At 38.7% G+C, this 19,429-nt stretch overlaps 1 protein-coding gene across 5 annotated transcripts in view; it reads left to right on the top strand.

Annotated features, from left to right (window-relative positions):
* WDR49 (WD repeat domain 49) overlaps positions 1–18,377 on the top strand; it is a 136,803-nt gene extending 118,426 nt beyond the window's left edge. For 4 of the 5 annotated variants that reach the window (XM_047695096.1, XM_047695251.1, XM_047695017.1 and 1 more), the window contains one exon: positions 17,859–18,377. In XM_047695096.1, the coding sequence (XP_047551052.1) occupies positions 17,859–17,989 (131 nt within the window). In that variant the 3' untranslated portion in view covers positions 17,990–18,377. Of the gene's footprint in view, positions 1–11,587; positions 11,670–17,858 lie in introns of all 5 variants that reach the window. The other variant, XM_047695175.1, reaches the window with a different exon arrangement.
* Positions 18,378–19,429: the final 1,052 nt, after the last annotated feature.

The raw sequence follows: 19,429 nt of genomic DNA, 5'->3' as shown, positions 1-19,429 counted from the left end.
TTAAAAAAAAAAAAAGAATAAACATGAGAGGTACTTATCCTCTTGAGTCACAGACAGAAGAGAATCTGGGGAACAGGCAGTAAGAAAAGATCTACAGAACAAGGACAAAGTGTGAAGACAGTAGAGACATAGGAGCACCTGGGTGGCTCAGTCGGTTGAGCGTCTGCCTTTAGCTCAGGTCGTGATCTCGGGCCGGGTCCTGGGATGGAGCCCCTTGTCAGGCTCTCTGCTCAGTGGGGAGCCTGCTTCTTCCTCTCCCTCTGCCCCTCCTTACCCCTTTCTTTCTCTCTCTTTCAAATAAATAGAATCTTAAAAAAAAAAAAAGACAGTAGAGACAGAGGACATTTACAGGGGAGGAAACCAAGATGGAGCAATCAGAACTGAGGGAAGAGGAATAGAAGGGAGCAAAAAAAAAAAAGCTGGGGAGCAAGAAAGCGGGAGAGGTCAACAGTGAGGGCAGCAAACACCTCTCCTCATGGTGCAAGCTCCTGCACTCCTGTGAGGAGCCTTGTACAGTCTGCAGCAGGAGAATTCTTCTCTATGGGTAGGTGGATGTGTGTGAGGAGGTGGGGGGTAGATGGCTGAATAGACATACCTAAAATACTGTAATACATTTTCAAAGAAATTTTTTTTCTCCTGGAATTTTGCAATATATTTTTTTCCTGTAATTTCCACAGTGTTTTTTTTTTTTTAAATTTTAGTTGTTTATTTGAGAGACTGATCACAAGTAGGCAGAGAGGCAGGCAGAGGAAGAGGAGGAAGCAGTCTCCCTGCTGATCAGAGAGCCCGATGCCGGGCTCGTTCCCAGGACCCTTAGATCATGATCTGAGCTGAAGGCAGAGGCTTAAACCACTGAGCCACCCAGGTGCCGCACAGTTTTTTGGTTTTTTTCTTTTTAAAGGTGTTTTACTTCCTTTTTAAAAATTTTCTTCTTCAGCTTTTTATCCTTTGCTCTCCTTTCAGTATTTCCAGTTACCTGCCTTCTCTGCAAATGAAAATAGTTCTTTTTTCTTAAAGTTCCATCAGTGTAAGGGAGAGACAGATGCAGACTTTGAGGACAATGGAATGCATGACATGTGACACCATGTTCTGTGGACACACCAAGGGAGAAGGCAGACCAACTGTGGCTGGGGCATAAGAAGCAGTGCCGAGTGGCGGTCACACACTTGGGAAGGGCAGGAGTCCACAGGGTGAAGGAGGAGGAAAAGAAGTCAAGATCAAGGAAATAGTGTAAGGAAAGGCACATCAGGGATGAATTAGGGCAGAAATCTACGTGATTCTAAGGTAGATGCACTGGGAGACATTAGGTAAGTGAGTCTGACACACATGAGTAGAATTTAGAATGTGTTGAGTTTGAGGTACTGGTGTGCTTTTTAGATACCATGGTCTTGAGGATGACAGAGGACTGTAACAGGCTTTGTATGATATCCTATGGTGTTCAACTAGCAGATAGTGCAATAATGTTTGCTCACTTATGTATTTAGCCTTTCCTTTTTTTTTTTTTTTAAGATTTCTTTTATTTATTTATTTGAGAGAGAGAGGGAGAGAGAGAGCATGAGCAGGGAGAGCAGCAAAGGAGAAGGAGATGCTGATTCCCAGCTAAGCAAGGAGCCTGATGTGGGGCTTGATCCCCAGATGCCAGAATCATGACCTGAGATGAAGGCAGAAGCCTAACCATCTGAGCCACCCAGGTGCCCCTATCTTTAGCCTTTTCTGAGGTAGATACTGAATGCCTCTGTGCACAGGCTGGTCTCTGTGCTGGACGCTGGAGACAAAGATTTAGCATGTAGAGGCCCAGCCTTCAGAAATCTTGAAGACTCGTTGGCAAAATAGGTAAGGAAATGAATAATTACGTTTTACACCAAGGGCTGTGATAAAGATATGCACTGGCTTCCATGGGACCACATAGAGATTCATAGATTTTTTTTTTTTTTTTTTTAGAAATCTGGTTAGGTCAAGCTAGATACTAAAAGTCAAGTTGCTATTAGTCAGGAAAGAAAAAAAGGGGAATGATATTTCTGGTAAAGGAGTAGCTTATGCAAATGTAAGGTAGTATGAGTAAGGAGTGCTAAGTGAGCTACGCATAGTTCCAAATGGCTAGTTCTAGAAGGGGCATGGCAGAATTAAGGCTAGATAGGTAAGTGAGGGCCAGATCATGGAGCACCTAGTGTACTATGCTAAAGACTTTAGCATTTATTTTATCAGAAAGGAGGACCCATTGGAATGTTTTAGTCAAGTATTTTGAATTATTCCATTTCATCTCTTCTATTAATTCTTCTGTTTTTGTATCGCTTTGTATTACTCTTTTAGTGATTTCTCCAGAGTTTACAATACTCTATTCTGTTCTCTTTATTCCTTCTTGTAATAGTAAGCTTCTACTGAGATTATTTTTCTTCAGCCTGAAGAATGTCCTGCTGTATTTCTTATAATGTGGATCGGCTGGTGAGTAATTTCCCCAGCTTTTATGTGTCTGAAAAATGCACTTGTTTCATTTTGGCTTTGGAAGGATATTGTCACTGGGTTTAAAACTTTAAATAGTAGTGTTGGGCTTTTTTTGTTGTTGTTGCTTTTTTCCCTTTCTGCTTTTTAAAGATAGTGTCCCATTGTTTCCTTGCTCCCATAATTCCTGTTTAAAATTCAGCTCTTAATATTATTGTGGCTTCTTTGATGTAGTATCTTTTTTTTTTTTTTAATCTGGCTTCTTTAAAGATTTTTCTCTTTATCTTTAGTTTTGAGCAGTTTGATCATGATGGATATAAATATACATTTCTCAGTCTTTATATTGTTTGGGGTTGATAGGAATTCTCAACTAAATCTTTTTTCAATTTTGGACAATTCTCAGCCATTATCATTTTGAATACTGTTTCTTTCTAATTCTAAATCTCCTGTCCTTCTGGGATTGCAAATTTGCATATGTTAGACATTCTTTCCATCATAAATGTAAATGTTTCTTACATTCTTCTCTTCTGTCCATTTTATTTTCTTCCTTGGGCTTTATTTTGGGTACTTTATATTGACTAGTCTTTGCTTTGAATTCACTAAACTTGTCTTTGCCTGTCTGCTCTTAAACTCATGTGATCAGTTCCCAATTTCAGATTTCACATATGCATTTTCTTCAGTTCTAGGATGCCATTTGAAACCCTTCTTATGTAGATTCTAATTCTCAGTTGAAATTACTCATGTTTTCATCCATTTTGTCAAAATTTTCTGTCTTAATACATTTATAACAGTAATTCCAAAGCTTTGGCTTGCTAACATCAGTATCTGAATGATCTTGGGATCTGGTTCTATATTGTCTATTTTTTCCTCATGGTTTTCATTCTCCTTTACAAGTCTTATAATTTTTGTACATTTTTAAAAAAATTGTATGACAGAAATTATGTATGTCTGATCTTTAGATACTAAAATTAATGTTATTTTCTCCCAGAGATAGTTTACCTTTTCCTTAATTGGACAGAGAACCTGAAGAGCAGATCACATTAATTCAATTAGAAATTGAGCTCGGTCAGTGCTTGGTTAAAGCTTTAGTTAGATTTAGTCCATTTCTGATTTCAAATGTCTGTTTTAAGCTTCTTCTTTTATTGGTATATTGTCTCCTAAGTACTGCAAATTTACAGGGAATATTACTTTGCCTCTCCAGTCCAATCCACAGTCTCTATCACCCTAGCATTCAGAAAACATCTATAGGGAATACTGGCCATAATTATAGATTTTCTCTAGATTCCAGCATATCACACCAACCCACAGTCATCAAAACTCTTCTGATTTTACATCCCCTGAGAAAGGTCTCTTTGTCTATGGCAATCCTGTTCCTTAGCAATGCCCAGACACAATAAATCCACAGAGGGAAGAAAATATTTGGCAATCTTAGCCCATCTAAGAAGGGTTCTGCCAGCTCCAGAATTTTAATTTGATAATCTTTGCTTCCACCACCCTCTGATAGATTTTAAAATATTAATTTCTGTAATTTACCTTTTTTTGTTTGTTTGTTTTTCTGTCTGGTGCAATGAGAAGGATGACATACTACTACCTATTAAATCCTACCCAAATTATAAGCGGACATTACAAAAACTCAAGGAAACCCAAGGAAAATATATAAAAAAATAATAATGCATCATAATAAGTTTTTGAAAGTAGTGATAAAGAGAATCCTCAATAATCACTAGAGAACAAAAAAGAATAAGAATAAAGGCAAGAATGATAACATACATCTTACCAGAAACCATGCCACCTGGAGTACACTGGAGAAACCATTTTTAAAGTAATGAAGGGAGTGTGTGGGGGGGCAGAGAACACCCCAACCTAAAATTCTTTACTCAGCAAAAAATATTCTTCAAAAGTAAAGATGAAATGAGCTCTTAAAAAAAAAATCCTATCCCAAACCAAAATTTCTATTGAGGGGTACCTGGGTGGCTCAGTTGGTTGAGTGGCTGCCGTCAGCTCAGGTCATGATCCCAGAGTCCCGGAATCGATTCCTGCATCAGGGTCCCAGCTCCGTAGGGAGTCTGCTTCTCCCTCTGACCTTCTACCCTCTCACGCTCTCTCTCAAATTAAAAAAAAAAAAAATCTATTGAAGTGTTTAAAACAGGAAACTGATATGACCAGTTTTGCAATTCAGAAAGCTTTCTGGAAACTGTGTAATAAATGCTTTGTAATGGTACTGGACAGAAGGCTGCATATTCTAGTACTGGGAGCTAGTTGTTTGCAGCTGGCTTTCTGCTTTGGAATCCTTACTTTGACTTCCTCTAGTTGTTTATGGGCAAATTACATAAACCTCTAAGTCTCAGCTTTCTCATGTATAAAATGGGGCTAACCATGCCTGATTTTGAAGTTGTATGCTATAGCTGACTTTAGCACAGTGACTAGTACATAACTAAACACACATTAAATGGTATGTGTTATTATTTTGAAGATAAGGAGACCCTAGAAAGGAAATAGCAAATTTGAGAAATGTTAAGGAGATTGAATTTAAAGGGTTATGTGCCTTGATGAGATGTGAACCCATGTATGACTCAGGATTCTAGCTTGGAAAACTATGTCCAAAAAAGGAGACTATTATTAAGAGAGGAAATATAAGAGAAGAAGATGGTTTAGAGATGGTTTTCAAAATACGTTGAGATGGAGGTGCTTGTGGGACATCAACCAAGAAAAGCTCATGCTTTTCCAAGAAACTGACTATAGTAGGAAAGAACAGTGGTAACTGAAGAGCAAGTAGAGACATGTTTCAGAGTTTATGTTCTGGTTATGTTCACTTTCTTGTTCTGATTTTAGCTGTAATATATGGGTGTTATAGAAAATTGGCTAATAGAAGGTAAAGAGAACTCTAAAGAACACAGGAATATCAGATCTAACGAACAGCCACTGCACCCTCAGACCTGAGGGAGACCGAGGAAGATGCCCCTCCCAGCTGGGACGGTCACCCAGACCCCATGGGAGAGGGCTCGCCAGTGTCTCACTGGATGGTGAGGTGGCAGAGCAGCTGCAGGCGGAACCGCCGATATTCTGCTTTCGGGTGACATGGGAAGCCATCCACAGGGAGGGGCTGCATCTCTGAACTCACTGCAAAGCCACCAAAAGAGTACAGGGGAGGCTGTTCACAGGGAGGAGTCATACTGGCAGACCTCCACTTCCCTCTTGGGGTAAGCAGGAAAGCCATTCACCAGGTGGTGCCAGACAGGTGACAAGGAAGGCTGCTAGTTCTGGACTGTGGGGTCGCCATGCTTGTACCATGGGCGTCTGGAGCTGGGAAAGCCTCTGTGTGGACTTGGTCCTGGGGGAAATCATGCTGTAGGAATCTAAGTGCTAGAGAAACTGCACTGCAGGAGCATGGTGACACGAGCACCCACCTGGGAGAGAAATCCACTTCTCCAGTGTCCATCTAGGGTCCTCTTGTGACAGGGATCAGCATCAACCAACTGGCAAAAGAGATATTTACAGGGCTCTAGTCCATTATGCCAAAGTAAACAGTGAAGAGTGGATCTGGAGCTGAGGGGCAATATATTGATAACTGGCATATTATCATCTTAACTGTATCTTCATGCTTTTTCCCCCCACTCCTGGCCTTTTACATTATTTTGGATCTTTTGAAATTGCAGTCAGTATTCCCATTATGTTATAAGGTATTAAAGGCTATGGTTGTCTTTTGGGAGAATTTCCACTTATAAAGGGAATAGAACTTGGGAGACTCAAAGCAATAATGGTATAAAGGCAATTATTTCAAGCATACCCTCGTCTTCAAATCAAGACTCTACTGCTTGCTAGCTGTATGACTTTGAACAGGTCAATTGAACTTCCCGTGCCTTAGTTTCTTCAACTAAAAATGGGCATCTTATTAGTTACTGCCCTCGTAAGGTTGCTGTGAACATTAAGTGAAATAATATAGGTGAAGCCCCTAGCATAGGACCTGATACCTAATAAGAATTTGATACATTTTCTTTATTGATAATATTTTACTGTTATTATTCCAATATTATTCCACTTAACAGCTTTATGCTATAGAAGTTATTATTGTCCTTATTTTCTGTAAGAGGAGTCTGTGGCCTAAACTCTGGCATTGACATAAGGAATCTGGAGCGTAGACCTGAAGAGTTCAAATGTCTTAGCTGGTCTCATGTAACTAGTAAGAGATGGGCCCTACATGAGGAGTGTCCACGTTATTCAGTTGTTCGTGTTGTTATTCTTTCTAGGTGTCATCTCCCTTGTTCAAATAGCGTTCAAATCATGTTCCTTAGGCAGCGTATTTTTTTTTTTTTTGTAAATTCAGTTGGCCAACACATAGCACATTATTAATTTCAGATGTAGAGTTCAGTTATTGATGAGCTGCGTATAACACTCAATGCTCATCCCATCACGAGCCTTAATCCTTAATGCCCATCGCCCTATTACCCCAACCTCCCCCACCACCTCCCCTCCAGCAACCCTCAGTGTGTTCCCTGTGTAGTTGAGAGTCACTCATGGTTTGTCTTATGCCGAGAAAATAAGTCAATCAGAGAAAGACAATGATCATACGGTTTCACTGATATGTGGAATATAAGGAATAGCACAGAGGATCATGGGGAAAGGAGGGAAAACTGAATGGGAAGGAATCACCTAGGCAGCTTATTCTTTTTTTTTTTTTAAAGATTTTATTTATTTATTTGACAGAGATCACAAGTAGGCAGAGAGGCAGGCAGAGAGAGAGGAGGAAGCAGGCTCCCTGCTGAGCAGAGAGCCCGAAGCGGGGCTTGATCCCAGGACCCTGGGATCATGACCTGAGCTGAAGGCAGAGGCTTTAACCCACTGAGCCACCCAGGCGCCCCTAGGCAGCTTATTCTTATACTTATTTTTGAAATCAGCCATTTTACTATAATATTACCCATTTTTATCACTTTCATTGAAAATTGTTCATCTCCTTTTCAGGAGAATGCTGCTGGATTAAAAAAAAAATGTTATTGTAAAACAGCACTTAAAAAAAACCTCAGTTACCGACATATCCCCCACTCCACGTTTTCATTACCACAGTCTACCTTAAATCTTTGTGCTGCATTTTACATGCACTCCTGCAATCCCAAAAATTACAGTGTGTGGAAGGTTATTTGGCAATTGTGAGATGAGGGGCATTCTGCCAGACTTACTTTCAATATTCTAAACTATCACTTGGAACTAGGGACAGTTTTCAAACACTCCATAATCCCCTGGTGACTTTTTAGTCTTACCTACTGGGTTTTTAATGTCCTTTTGTATTCTCTTTCTTTTCCTTTCAAGTTAAAACATCTTTCATACTCTCTCTTTAGCTTCCAAGTTGTTCCCTGTGGGTTCTCAAACAGCTTGAAACCCCTCTTTGATATGCCTTATTCAAAAACCTGGCAAAGACTTAGAAATGTCTTTGGGTCAGGTTTCACCTGCAAATCCCTAGAACCCATTCATACCGTATCTGTAAAATCTTTAAAATTTCCAGTGTAGGGAAAATGCTGCATTAGTGGTACCTCAGGTGAATTGTGTGGTTCTTGTTATTGTTCTGTCAGAGACAAAATGAGTGGGACAATTAAAAAGATGATTTTGTTGCAGGCTATTGCATAGGGAGAGTATTTGTTAAAGAGGAACTCTGAGAGAAAAGGAAACAGGCTTGAGCTGCTACAGAGGCAGGTTCAGGAATCTGTGAGTCTTACTAGACTTCTGGGGAAGGGTACAGAGGGTCTTATCTCAGAGTAGGACACGAAAGAGAAGAGGAATTTCTTAACTCTCTCTGCTTTCCAGGAGTGCAGGGCTCAGGTAAAGTTTGACATTGTCAGTCCCCTGCTTTTGTTCCGGAAATACTGCTCATCATGGAACAACCCAGAGGTGATCATAAACCTTCTGGGGGGACAAAGCAGGGTCTCAGAAGTGGTCTTTCAAGGATTCTTTTTGGTGTTGCTTCTGTAAAGCCAGTTGAACCATACACTGTGAGTTGGAGACAAAGGTTAGTTGTTCTGGGTTCTGGAGATCCTGTGAGAAAAGGACAGCTACAGGCATGTAGAGTCTAGACAGGGATTTGAGCTGTCAAGTTTTGGTTCTCAGTTGTGGTCAGGTGTGGGAAGAACGGGGAGGCTTACTTTGGACTATTGTAGTCAGAAACTAAATGAAACTGGAAGAATTGCACATCTGCAAGAATTGACAGTTTGTTCATGTTAATAATCTCTAATCCAGAGACGCCTGGGTGGCTCAGTCAGTTGGGTGGCTGCCTTCGGCTCAGGTCATGATCCCAGCATCCTGGGATCGAGTCCCACATCGGGCTTCTTGTTCGGCAGGGAGCCTGCTTCTCCCTCTGCCTCTGCCTGCCACTCTGCCTGCCTGTGCTTGCTCTCTCTGACAAATAAATAAATTAAAAAAAAAAAATCTCCAGTCCAGTCTACATGTCGTTTCTGAAACTGGTGTTTCCAAAGAAGGAGAGGAAGTCAATTAAAACTCTACCAGATGAAACAGAATTTGTGTAACCATTGGTAACCCACAATTTAAAAGGAGGGACAAAATAATTAAAAAATGATGGATCTGACAATTTGTGGTTTTCATTGCGACACAAAATTCTCTATATAGTTCTTAAACTATAGATGAAAATATGCACATAGACTGCTGGTAAAAATCTAACTCACTGTATCTTTGCTTTTGGATATAATCTTAAATATCGTACGAAAAAGAAAGAAAGTCCCTGATATTTCTGGAAAAGTTCTTATTGGAACAAATAATTATAATACAAAAAGAAAGCATATATAGATATATTCATTCTAAGTAAGAAGCAAGAGATTGTTAAACGTGATATACTCCAGGAAATTTTAGATAACTAAAGAATGAGGATAAAAGAGACATCTTAGAAGTGGAATTCCTTCCTATTATTTATATCTTTATACACCGGCATAAATCTTCTTGAAAGCCACACACACACACACACACACACACACACACACACACACACACACATCAAAATTTGGATCCTAGAAGACAGACATCATTAATATGTGAAAAACGTTTTTAAAAGGTTCAACAGATGTTCCACTATGTCTTCAGGGAAATGCAAAGTATAACAACAATGAGATATCACTGTTTACCTATTAGAATGGCCAAAATCCGGGGTACCTGGGTAGCTCAGTGGGTTAAGCCTCTGCCTTTGGCTCGGGTCATGGTCTCAGGGTCCTGGGATCGAGCCCCGCATCGGGCTCTCTGCTCAGCGGGGAGCCTGCTTCCCCCTCTCTCTCTGCCTGCCTCTCTGCCTACTTGTGATCTCTCTCTCTCTGTCAAATAAATAATCTTAAAAAAAAAATGCTTTAGAATGGCCAAAATCCAAAACACTGACAATACCAAACGTTGATGAGGATGTGGAACAACAGGAACTCTCATTCGTTTCTGGTGGGAAGGCAAAATGATGCAGCTACTTTGGAAGACATTTGGCAGTTTCTTACAAAAGGAAGCATACTCTTACTACAGATTCCAACAGTCATGCTTCTTGGTATTTAACCAGAGGAGCTGAAAACTTATGTTCACACAAAGGCCTGTGCATAGATGTTTCAAGCAACTTTATTCATAACTGTCCAAACTTGGAAGCAACTAAGATGTCCTTCAATAAGTGAATATATAAATAAACTGTAGCACATCCAGATAATGGGGTACTATTCCGCTCTAAAAAGAAATGAGCTATGAAGCCATGAAAAGACACATGGAGGAATCTTAAATGGATATTACTAGGTGAAAGAAGCTAACCCGAGAAAGGACATACTGATGATTCCAAATACGTGACATCCTGGAAAAGGCAAAACTATGGTGAAAAGAGCAGTGGTTGCCAGAAGAGAAGAAAAGGAAGAGCACCGAGGATTTTTGGCGGACAGTGAAAATACTCTGTGTGACATAACAATGAGGGATATATGCTATTACTCTTTTGTCCAAACCTATAAAATGTATACCACCAGTTAGTGAACCCATAGGTAAACAAAGTACTTTGAGCAATTATGATGAATCAATGTAGATTCATCCCTGGGAAAAACTATACTATTCTGGTAAGTGATGTTGACAAAGGGAGAGGCTAAGTATGTGTGGGGGCAGGGAGATATGCGAAATCTTTGTACCTTCTTTCAATTTTATTTTAAACCTAAAACTGCTCTTAAAAAAAATTGAGTCTTTATCCCTGTATAAGGCCCAAATAAATTAAAATTAAAAATTAAAAAAAATTGAGTCTTTAAAAAAAAAGTTCAACAGGTCCCAAACTACTATTATGTAAGAGTTATATGAAGACCATTAAAGGGTTTCAACCAGTCCTCACCACCCTGCCAACAACCTGTTGCTTTGCTACCTGATTATTAGTCAGTGATTGCTGAAATTAAATGACAACTTGGTAATACTGCTCTAGAGTCTGGATTCAGGAATGAGAAACTTGGTGTCAAGACATGGGCAGTGGATAATAGCATGAGCACCACCTGGGATAATGTTAGAAATGTAGCATCACAGGCCCCAACTCAGATCTATTGAATCAGAATCTACCTTTTAACAAGATTTCTGGGTAATTCTTGCACACATCGTATTTTGAAAAGCACTTATCTAGAGGACTTAGAATAAAATAGGATAAAGGATGTGAATTAGAAAGTTTTCAAGATACTCTCTATTCATTGATGAACAACAGCTGGTCATTGCAGTGTTTCTATTTAGATGGCCATCAAGTCCTTTCTTGCTAGGGTGCCTTTGTGAGGTTTTTGCCACTATTGTTTGTCTGATACAGTTCGTTGCTAATCAGGGGACAAGGGAAGCATCAGATGACAAAAGATCAGCTTTGCTTTATAAAGTTTATCAAATCATTTTATTTCAGTGAAAATGTTTTAATAAAAAAATGTTTTAATACCTTCATGACCACCATATCTTTCATTTTCATTACTTTTAAAACACCTTTTGGGTATCATTATAACAAACCTTGTTGGGCAGCCAGCTATAGAACCAAGTAATGAATATATAAATGTCATATTTTCCCAGGTAGGAAATAGTAAGTATAAATGGTTACCAATAACGCCAGATGTCGATTTTAAGGGCTGCGGTAAATGGATGCATATATGGATATATGACATGGTGAACCATCTTTCTTTCATCATTACAGAGCCATCCGGTCTCTGGAATGCAAGAATTCCATATTTTGAGAAGTGAGCCCACCCAACCTAGCCCAATTCGTATTCTTGGAGGTATCTTCACTCACTTGTTCATTTATTCAAAAAATATATTTTTTGAAGTCCTCCCATGATGCCCTGTTGGGTGTTATGGGAATATGAGATATGATGGCAGACAAGGTCTTTGGTTTTATTGAGTTTATCCCCCAGGGGAGAGACAGATAATAAGTGTATGAAGATAAGTTTGGATGGTGATATTAATAAGAGTTATGAAGAAAATAAAGCACAATAATATGATAAGACATGACTAGGGGAGCATCAGTGAAGTTTCCTCTGATTTTTTTGTCTGAATCTGAAAGATAGAAAAGCAGTCTCATGAAGTGTTAGGGGCAGGACACTCCAAGGACAAGGTCCAGAAGTGTAAAGCTAGTGATTTGAGAACAGGGTTGACGTGTTCTGGGGTCAGAAAGAAAGTTACTGGGGCGCCTGGGTGGCTCAGTGGTTTAAGCCTCTGCCTTCGGCTCAGGTCATGATCCCGGGGTCCTGGGATCGAGCCCCACGTCGGGCTCTCTGCTCAGCAGGGAGCCTGCTTCCTCCTCTCTCTCTGCCTGCTCTCTGCCTACTTGTGTTCTCTCTCTGCCAAATAAATAAATAAAAATCTTTAAAAAAAAAAAAAAGAAAAAGAAAGAAAGTTACTGTTGCTGGGGTAGTATGAGAGAGATGGAGACTAGCACAGGATGAAGTTGAGGGGGGTGTGGATAGGGATCACATTATGTGGGGTCATGCCACCTGGACAAAGACTTTGAGTTTAAGTGAATAGAAGCCTTCAGAGGCCATATATGTTAGCTGTTACTAGCCCTTCTAAGAGAACTACTCTTTAAGATTAAAAGTTGTTGGCCCAGAAAACAAGAAGTTTGAGACTTGAGGTCTCACATAGCACCTTTGTGGGAATTGAGAGGGCTTTAAGATAAGCTATACATTTGAATAAACATGCGTTTTCTTTACAAGGAATAACCAACAGACTCTAGTCACAAACCACCAACCTTGACACACCAGTTTGTTTGACTCAAGGAGAACACTTTGCCCTTCACAATTGTCTTGAGGTAAACAGTGTACTTTATGGCAAGTGTATCAGTCAGAGTTCAGGAAAGCAGAACCAGCAGGACCATATATTGAAATTTATGACAAGGAATTTACTTATGGGATTGTGGGGGCTGACTGAGCAAGTCCAAAATGAGTAGGGCTAAATTGGGAAGGGAAGATCCTGGGCAGACTGAGCACTCATCTAAAGCTCTTGTCTGCAGACAGGAGAGGACAGAATGAAACTCCATGAAACTCACCCAGATCATCCTGGATAATCTCTTTTACTTAAAGTCCATTGATTAGGGAGTTTAATTACATCAGCAAAATCCCCTCAGAGCAACACCTAGATTAATGTTTGATTGAATAATTGGGAACTTTAGCCTTGCCAGTTAATACTTCAAGAAAGCAAGTTATCACAGCAAGGTTAAAGACATTCCTTTATAATCTTAAACAAGCTCAATAAACGGTTAATGGTCTCTTAGATGTTTCACACAATCATTGCAGACTCACTCACATTATCGTATGACAGCATTATGCCATTAACCTAGCAGATGTTGTTACTCTGAATAGTAAGAGGAATTGATCAGTATTACCCGTTTAGAAGGTGTTAGGTTAATGACATAATTTTTGCAACATGAAAGAGTTTGCCAGTAAGGCCAAGAGGTTGCTAAATGGGCCTCATCTCTTTTGAGTATTAGTAGTTGCTGGGAGTTTTAGTGTTCCGGGGAAAAGTGGAAGCCAGATTGCAAGCAGGCAGCTTTTCTGGGTAAGCATTTCAGGTGCCTTTCCTAAAAAAGATCTCAGAGAAAAGGACCCAACTCTAAAACTTCAATAGTTTGCTGAGATCGATTTTCTCATTCTGAATAAATAGCTATTTTTATGAATAATTATGTATCTGTAGTTTTATATACATGTATTTTAGAGACCTCCCCAAATTGTAAGCTTTGGGCTTGGGGAACAAGGATCTGCCCCTGTATGTGAATTTTTTTATCACATTTTTTAACTCAAAAAAATTAATTATTCAGGTAAGACTGCCTCTTTTTAGATCTGCGAGCGCCTATCAGTCATTGGTTCACGGTTCTAAAACCCAGTCAATTGTGATGCAAATTCCTCATGTAGTTGAGAAATATATCAGTAAAACAGCGAGAGTTTATTTCAAAAGGAACATTCTAGCTTTCACAGTGGATCTCAGGAGAGCTCTAAGGCATTCAGAATGACTCGTGATTCTCAAATGCTAATTTACAGTCATACAGGACAGAATCAACTGATGTACAGAAATCCATAGACCTTGTACTGCTGGTATTAGGCAAATGCAAAGTATTTTCATTTGTAGCTTTGCTTAAGAGGTAGTTCTAGGTTTATTCATTTTTGTCCTATTGCAAGAAAACAAAATACACACTAATCAAATATTGAGCACATAAAAAATTATCCAGTGAGAAGTCTCCCTCACTTCCTCGATACGGACTTGTCCAGTTCCCAGTATCACCTACTTCTGGCACCCACTTCTCCAAGTCTCTGTGTATTCTCTGAGGTTTTCTCTATACATTGATGATTTTAGATTTTGACCTCTTGCTTTTTTTGGGTTTGGATTTGCCTGCTATGCTCTTCTAATCCTTCTATTTCAAATTTTTAGAATCACTTCATTTTAGATGCGTGTTGGGTTTTACTTTTGATCCAACTAAAAAGTCATTTTTTAAATCATGAAATTGGGCACATTTAAATTGATCAATATATTAGATATTTGGTTTGGTACTTCTCACACTCTTTTATGCCATGTATTATTTATATGTTTTTTAAAGTTTTCACTGGATCTGTAATTTTTTTGTTGTTTTTACTTCAGGAGGGTGTTATATATTTGTTCTAGTGGTACCTTTATACTCATACATTTATATAATTCTTCTAGCCCTTCAGTTTTCTAGGACAGTAACTATTACATCCACGCTGACTGATGATAAAATGAGCATGTTTCTTCATTCCTCTTCTTTTCTACTAACTAATTTTATTCAATAATTCGATCTTTCTTTGAGCTGATTTTATTTTGTTACATTTACTTCTACGGCCATTATGACTTGTTGTTTTAAGTCCTTTGCCTCTTAGCTGTCACTGATTTATCATGAATGAAGCTGCTTCTCCCTCACTCTTCCAGTTTTTGTTAGTTTTATCATTTCTACATTGTCAGGCATATGGCTTCTACCTTCTGTTTTGTTATCCTAAACTGAATATTATTTTAATCCCACTTCTACTTTTAAAAACATTCAGGGCTCACTACTAAACCTTTTTCTAAATTTTCTTCAGTCATGTACTAATTTATTTTGTAGAAATTTCCTCAAAAAGTTCTTTTAGAAACACTAGTCCCTGAATTCCCCGCATGTTGAAACTCTTTGTAACTCTAAGATTTGTGGCACAGTTTCAGTCTGTATCATATCCATATCTCACACATTGTTTCCTTGATTTCCTTGTTGGTGTTGCTCTACTGCCTTCTGGTATCGATCATTACTATGAAGATAGATAATGTAAGATATCCATTTTTCTCCTTTTGAGTGACTTGATCATTTTGTCTGACTGCCAAATGAATCTCTCTGAAGTCTAATAATTTTACTAAGATTTGCTTTGTTTGACTATTCTCACTCTCTACTTCCTGGTGCCACGTATGACCTTTCTGTATATGTCATATTGTCTCTGATGTAAGGAAATCTTCATACATGATGCCTTCAAATATTTGTTCTGCTCTGGCATTCTTTCTTAAGGACTCATGTGATGCTTGTGTTGTTGGATCTATTTCTTTTTCAGTATCACTTTCCTCTCTCATATCTTCTCTTACTTTTCATCTTGTTATTTTTGCTTCTCTCATCTGTAAATTCTGCTCCCCATTATGTTGCCCCATAGTCTATTCTTGCTCGAGAGATTTTTCCTGAGTTCTGCCAGCTCACTTTCCTCACTTCCTGTTGTGCCATTTCCTGACTTCTTTCACTTCTGTTCTGTGATCTTGCTTCACAGAGGTAAGTGGTCTTTCAAGTTTTAAAATTTAATTTGTGACGAAGTGCTCAGTAACAGTATGTATCTGGCCAGTGGCAATATTTCTCTGGTGGTGGTCTGTGTATTGATTAGTTCTTTTTTTTTTTTTTTAAAGATTTTATTTATTTATTTGAGAGAGAGACGGTGAGAGAGAGCATGAGCGAGGAGAAGGTCAGAGGGAGAAGCAGACTCCGCATGGAGCTGGGAGCCCGATGCGGGACTCGATGCGGGACTCTATCCCGGGACTCCGGGATCATGACCTGAGCCGAAGGCAGTCGTCCAACCAACTGAGCCACCCAGGCGTCCCTGATTAGTTCTTTTTAAAATTTGTTTTGTTATGGTTCTAATTTTGCTTATAGTCCTCTGTGTCCCTGATATGCCACTTTTTAAAAAAATGTTTATTTCCTCTCTTAATTATTTAGTCTTAATGAGTTGGGGTTTTTAGACTTGAAATTTATAGTAGGTACTGAGACGAGAGCTTGTAACATGTGATTGGAATGGCCTTCAATTTTTACAACCTGTTGGGGGCAGACTGTTCTTAGCAAAAAATGGCTCATGTGCATGATTCTTTATGTAGTCCTGCCTCATCTCTTTCACTGAATATAACGGGGTATTCTGGAGGGCCTTTGCTTCCAGCCTTATTCACCTCTGTTTACATCCATTGATATGAATGAAAGATAAAGTATTTGTACTACAGGGTGGGCCCCTCACCCTTAGTGCGCGTCTTTTTGCTAGAACTTTCTGAGATGTTATGGAAGCTGGCATTCTTACACTTTCCATACTCATCACTTTCTCTTGCATAACTTCTGCCCACTGTGAGCTCTTGCCCTTCTCCACATTTTGCAGGCTGCAATTTACCTCTATCTTTGGGCTTTACTCGTGTGGAGTCTGTTTGCCAAATTATATTTTTCTCATTTTCCCTGTTGTTCTTATATAATATCTAAGAGAAAAAGTGGAAAGATATTGACTTATACAATCATGTTGGCATGGGAAGTGGAGAGGGTTTTTTTTTTTTTTCCCCCAATCCAAATATATAAAGATGGCATGGTACTGTGAGGTTGTTCAACTTTTCTGTAGTTTATGTCATATTCCTTGGGCTCAGCATTTAAAGTGTTCCTTTGTCTTGCTCCAACCTCATTCTCTCTATATTTTGAACTTCGGTCACATTGTACTGAATTATCTGGAATAATCCATATAAGGGCTCTTGTTTCTCCACACATTTATTTACTTTGTTCCCTCTAGCTGACATTTCCTTCCTCCCTTGCCAACTCTTCCTCATGTCCACGGTCCTTCTTACGAACTTAAAATCCTACCTGGACTTCAATATCTACGTCAAATAGTGTTTAAATCCTTAAAGCTTTTCCTCTGATCTCTGCATTTTCTTAGAATTTCTTGATATGTTTCACCACAGCTTCTGTTGCTCATATTTTCTTAGAACTGTATCTTATTGTACTTGAACTTTTGGTTATTTGGGCACTGTTCCTCCTTTCTACCAGTTGGAAGAAAGTCTGTGACTTAGTCATATTTGTGCCCCATTTACGCCTGAGCATAGAACATTGTGCATAATATACATTCAGTAAACATTTGTTGAAATGATAAAATTAAGCAAAAGGCCAAAATTATTTTCTTGAATGCGCGGCACAATTTCCTCCTACTTCTCACTGATGCATAATATAGCCACTCATGGGGATAATTTGGCTCTTTTTTTCTGAAGCCACAGATCCCTGCAGATCCAAGAATCTTACAAGGACATGATTGCAGATGCACTTGTTTAGTCATGCAGACAGTCAAACTGTGTTTTGATTATTTTAATTGTCTTATTTCAATACAGAATAATTTGTTCCTGGCTTTTTATGAGTCTTTGATAGCTGTTAAGTAGATTAAAAAGCAAAAGTGGAAAACACAAGCTTCTTTAGTCTTCTACTGTGAAATGGTGGATCTCTATCATGATATAAATACATTAATAGAACAAACTCTGTGAAAATTTAACTTTTTAATTTAAATTGAAGTAAAAAGAATAGCAGGAGCTTCAGAGAAAATACACTCTTGGTTTTAGAAACATACAAATTTTCAGATGAATTGAAACAAGAATTTTCTCCCCACTATTTCATTTAATTGAGTCTCTTACCAAGTATAATTTCTGCCATTTTCTTCATCATTTCGTAGCTTTGAAAGCTGTATTTGATGAGAAAAACCTGTTCCCCAAAGAAATTCTGGATCGGGAACGAAGAGCCAAGCAATTATGTCAAGAAACAAGTAATGAAGTGAAGATAAAAAGATATAAGAAGCAATTATAATTGAAAGAGAAATAAATATTTCATTGTCACATGAAGTATGAATATAGAACACATATAAGGAATCAAGAATTCTGCACCATTCTTTTACTTTATATTTAAACTTCAGGAAGTTTTGTTTTCAGACAATGTCTTAGTGCTGCTTTTATCCATCACTTTCTGTGTATTCTCAATAAAAGATCGATTAAAGAGGAGGCAGTAACAACTGGCATCATTTGTTCTCAAGTGGTTTTATGTAAAAATGTACATATTCAGAACAATGTATTCTAACCAGTTGCACTTCTGGTTACTTTGACAGACAAATCTTTTTGATCAATTTTTATTGTAAAAGCTGCCTTGAAGTTAAATATGAAAAACACAAACACAGTGACGATCAGAAAACTTAACCGAGAAAGCCATTTCTACGTATTTACACACTTTCTAGTTTCTTTTATTTAATATTTTTGAAGATTTTATTTATTTACTTAGAGGAAGAGCAGGGAATGGCAGAGAGGCAGAGAGAGAGGGCAAAGCAAATTCCCCGCTGAGCAGGGAGCCTGATGCGGGGCTTGATCCCAGGACCCTGAGATCATAACCTGAGCCAAAGGCAGCGGCTTAACCCACTGAGCCACCCAGGCGCCCTGGTTTTATATATTCTTGAGAGGCATAGCACAACCAAAGAGGTAATAACCTTGGAAATAAAAAGTCAAAGAGACTGAAGCTATATATATATAGGACTCACTCTATGTAGAAGCTCAAGTAGGAAATGTTTGGCTCTGAAACACAATGCCTCATTTTTTCTATCCATTTTTCTTTATAAATATCATCATCTGCAAGGTAACCAGTATTCTTATGCTTCTTTATTTACTGTTCTGTAGGAGTAATTAATAAATTCATTCATATAACTTTAATTATTTACTACACATTTACATTTTAAAGAGTTCTTGGAAAAATGTGTTTTTTTTTTAAGATTTTATTTATTTATTTGACAGAGATCACCAGTAGGCAGAGAGGCAGGCAGAGAGAGAGAGAGAGAGAGAGAGAGAGAGGGAAGCAGGCTCCCCACTGAGCAGGGAGCCTGATGCAGGGCTCGATCCCAGGACCCTGAGATCATGACCTGAGCTGAAGGCAGAGGCTTAACCCATTGAGCCACCCAGGTGCCCCCAAAATGTGGTATTTTAAGAGGAATTTTGGTATAGCACGCAATTAAAGAACTAACAATATATAGGAACATACTCTGTTCAGTAACTGTAAAACTTCTTTCTGTTTAATCCTCCCAAGAATCATTTTAGGGTTAAAATCTGAGATTTGGATCCATCAGAAGAATGCCCAAATGTCTATGGAAGAGTTGAGATTGGAGTCCAGGTCTGTTTTACTCCAAAGACCATGGTTCTTGCTTCAACTTTTCCTTCACTTCTTTTTATTACTATAAAGTCAATGGAATGAACTCCAGCAATAGAATTT

This window comes from Lutra lutra, chromosome 1 (assembly GCF_902655055.1).
Source record: "Lutra lutra chromosome 1, mLutLut1.2, whole genome shotgun sequence".
Classification (NCBI taxonomy): domain Eukaryota; kingdom Metazoa; phylum Chordata; class Mammalia; order Carnivora; family Mustelidae; genus Lutra; species Lutra lutra.
Note: the sequence above shows the minus strand (reverse complement) of the source record. Positions and strands in the feature narration are given on the sequence as shown.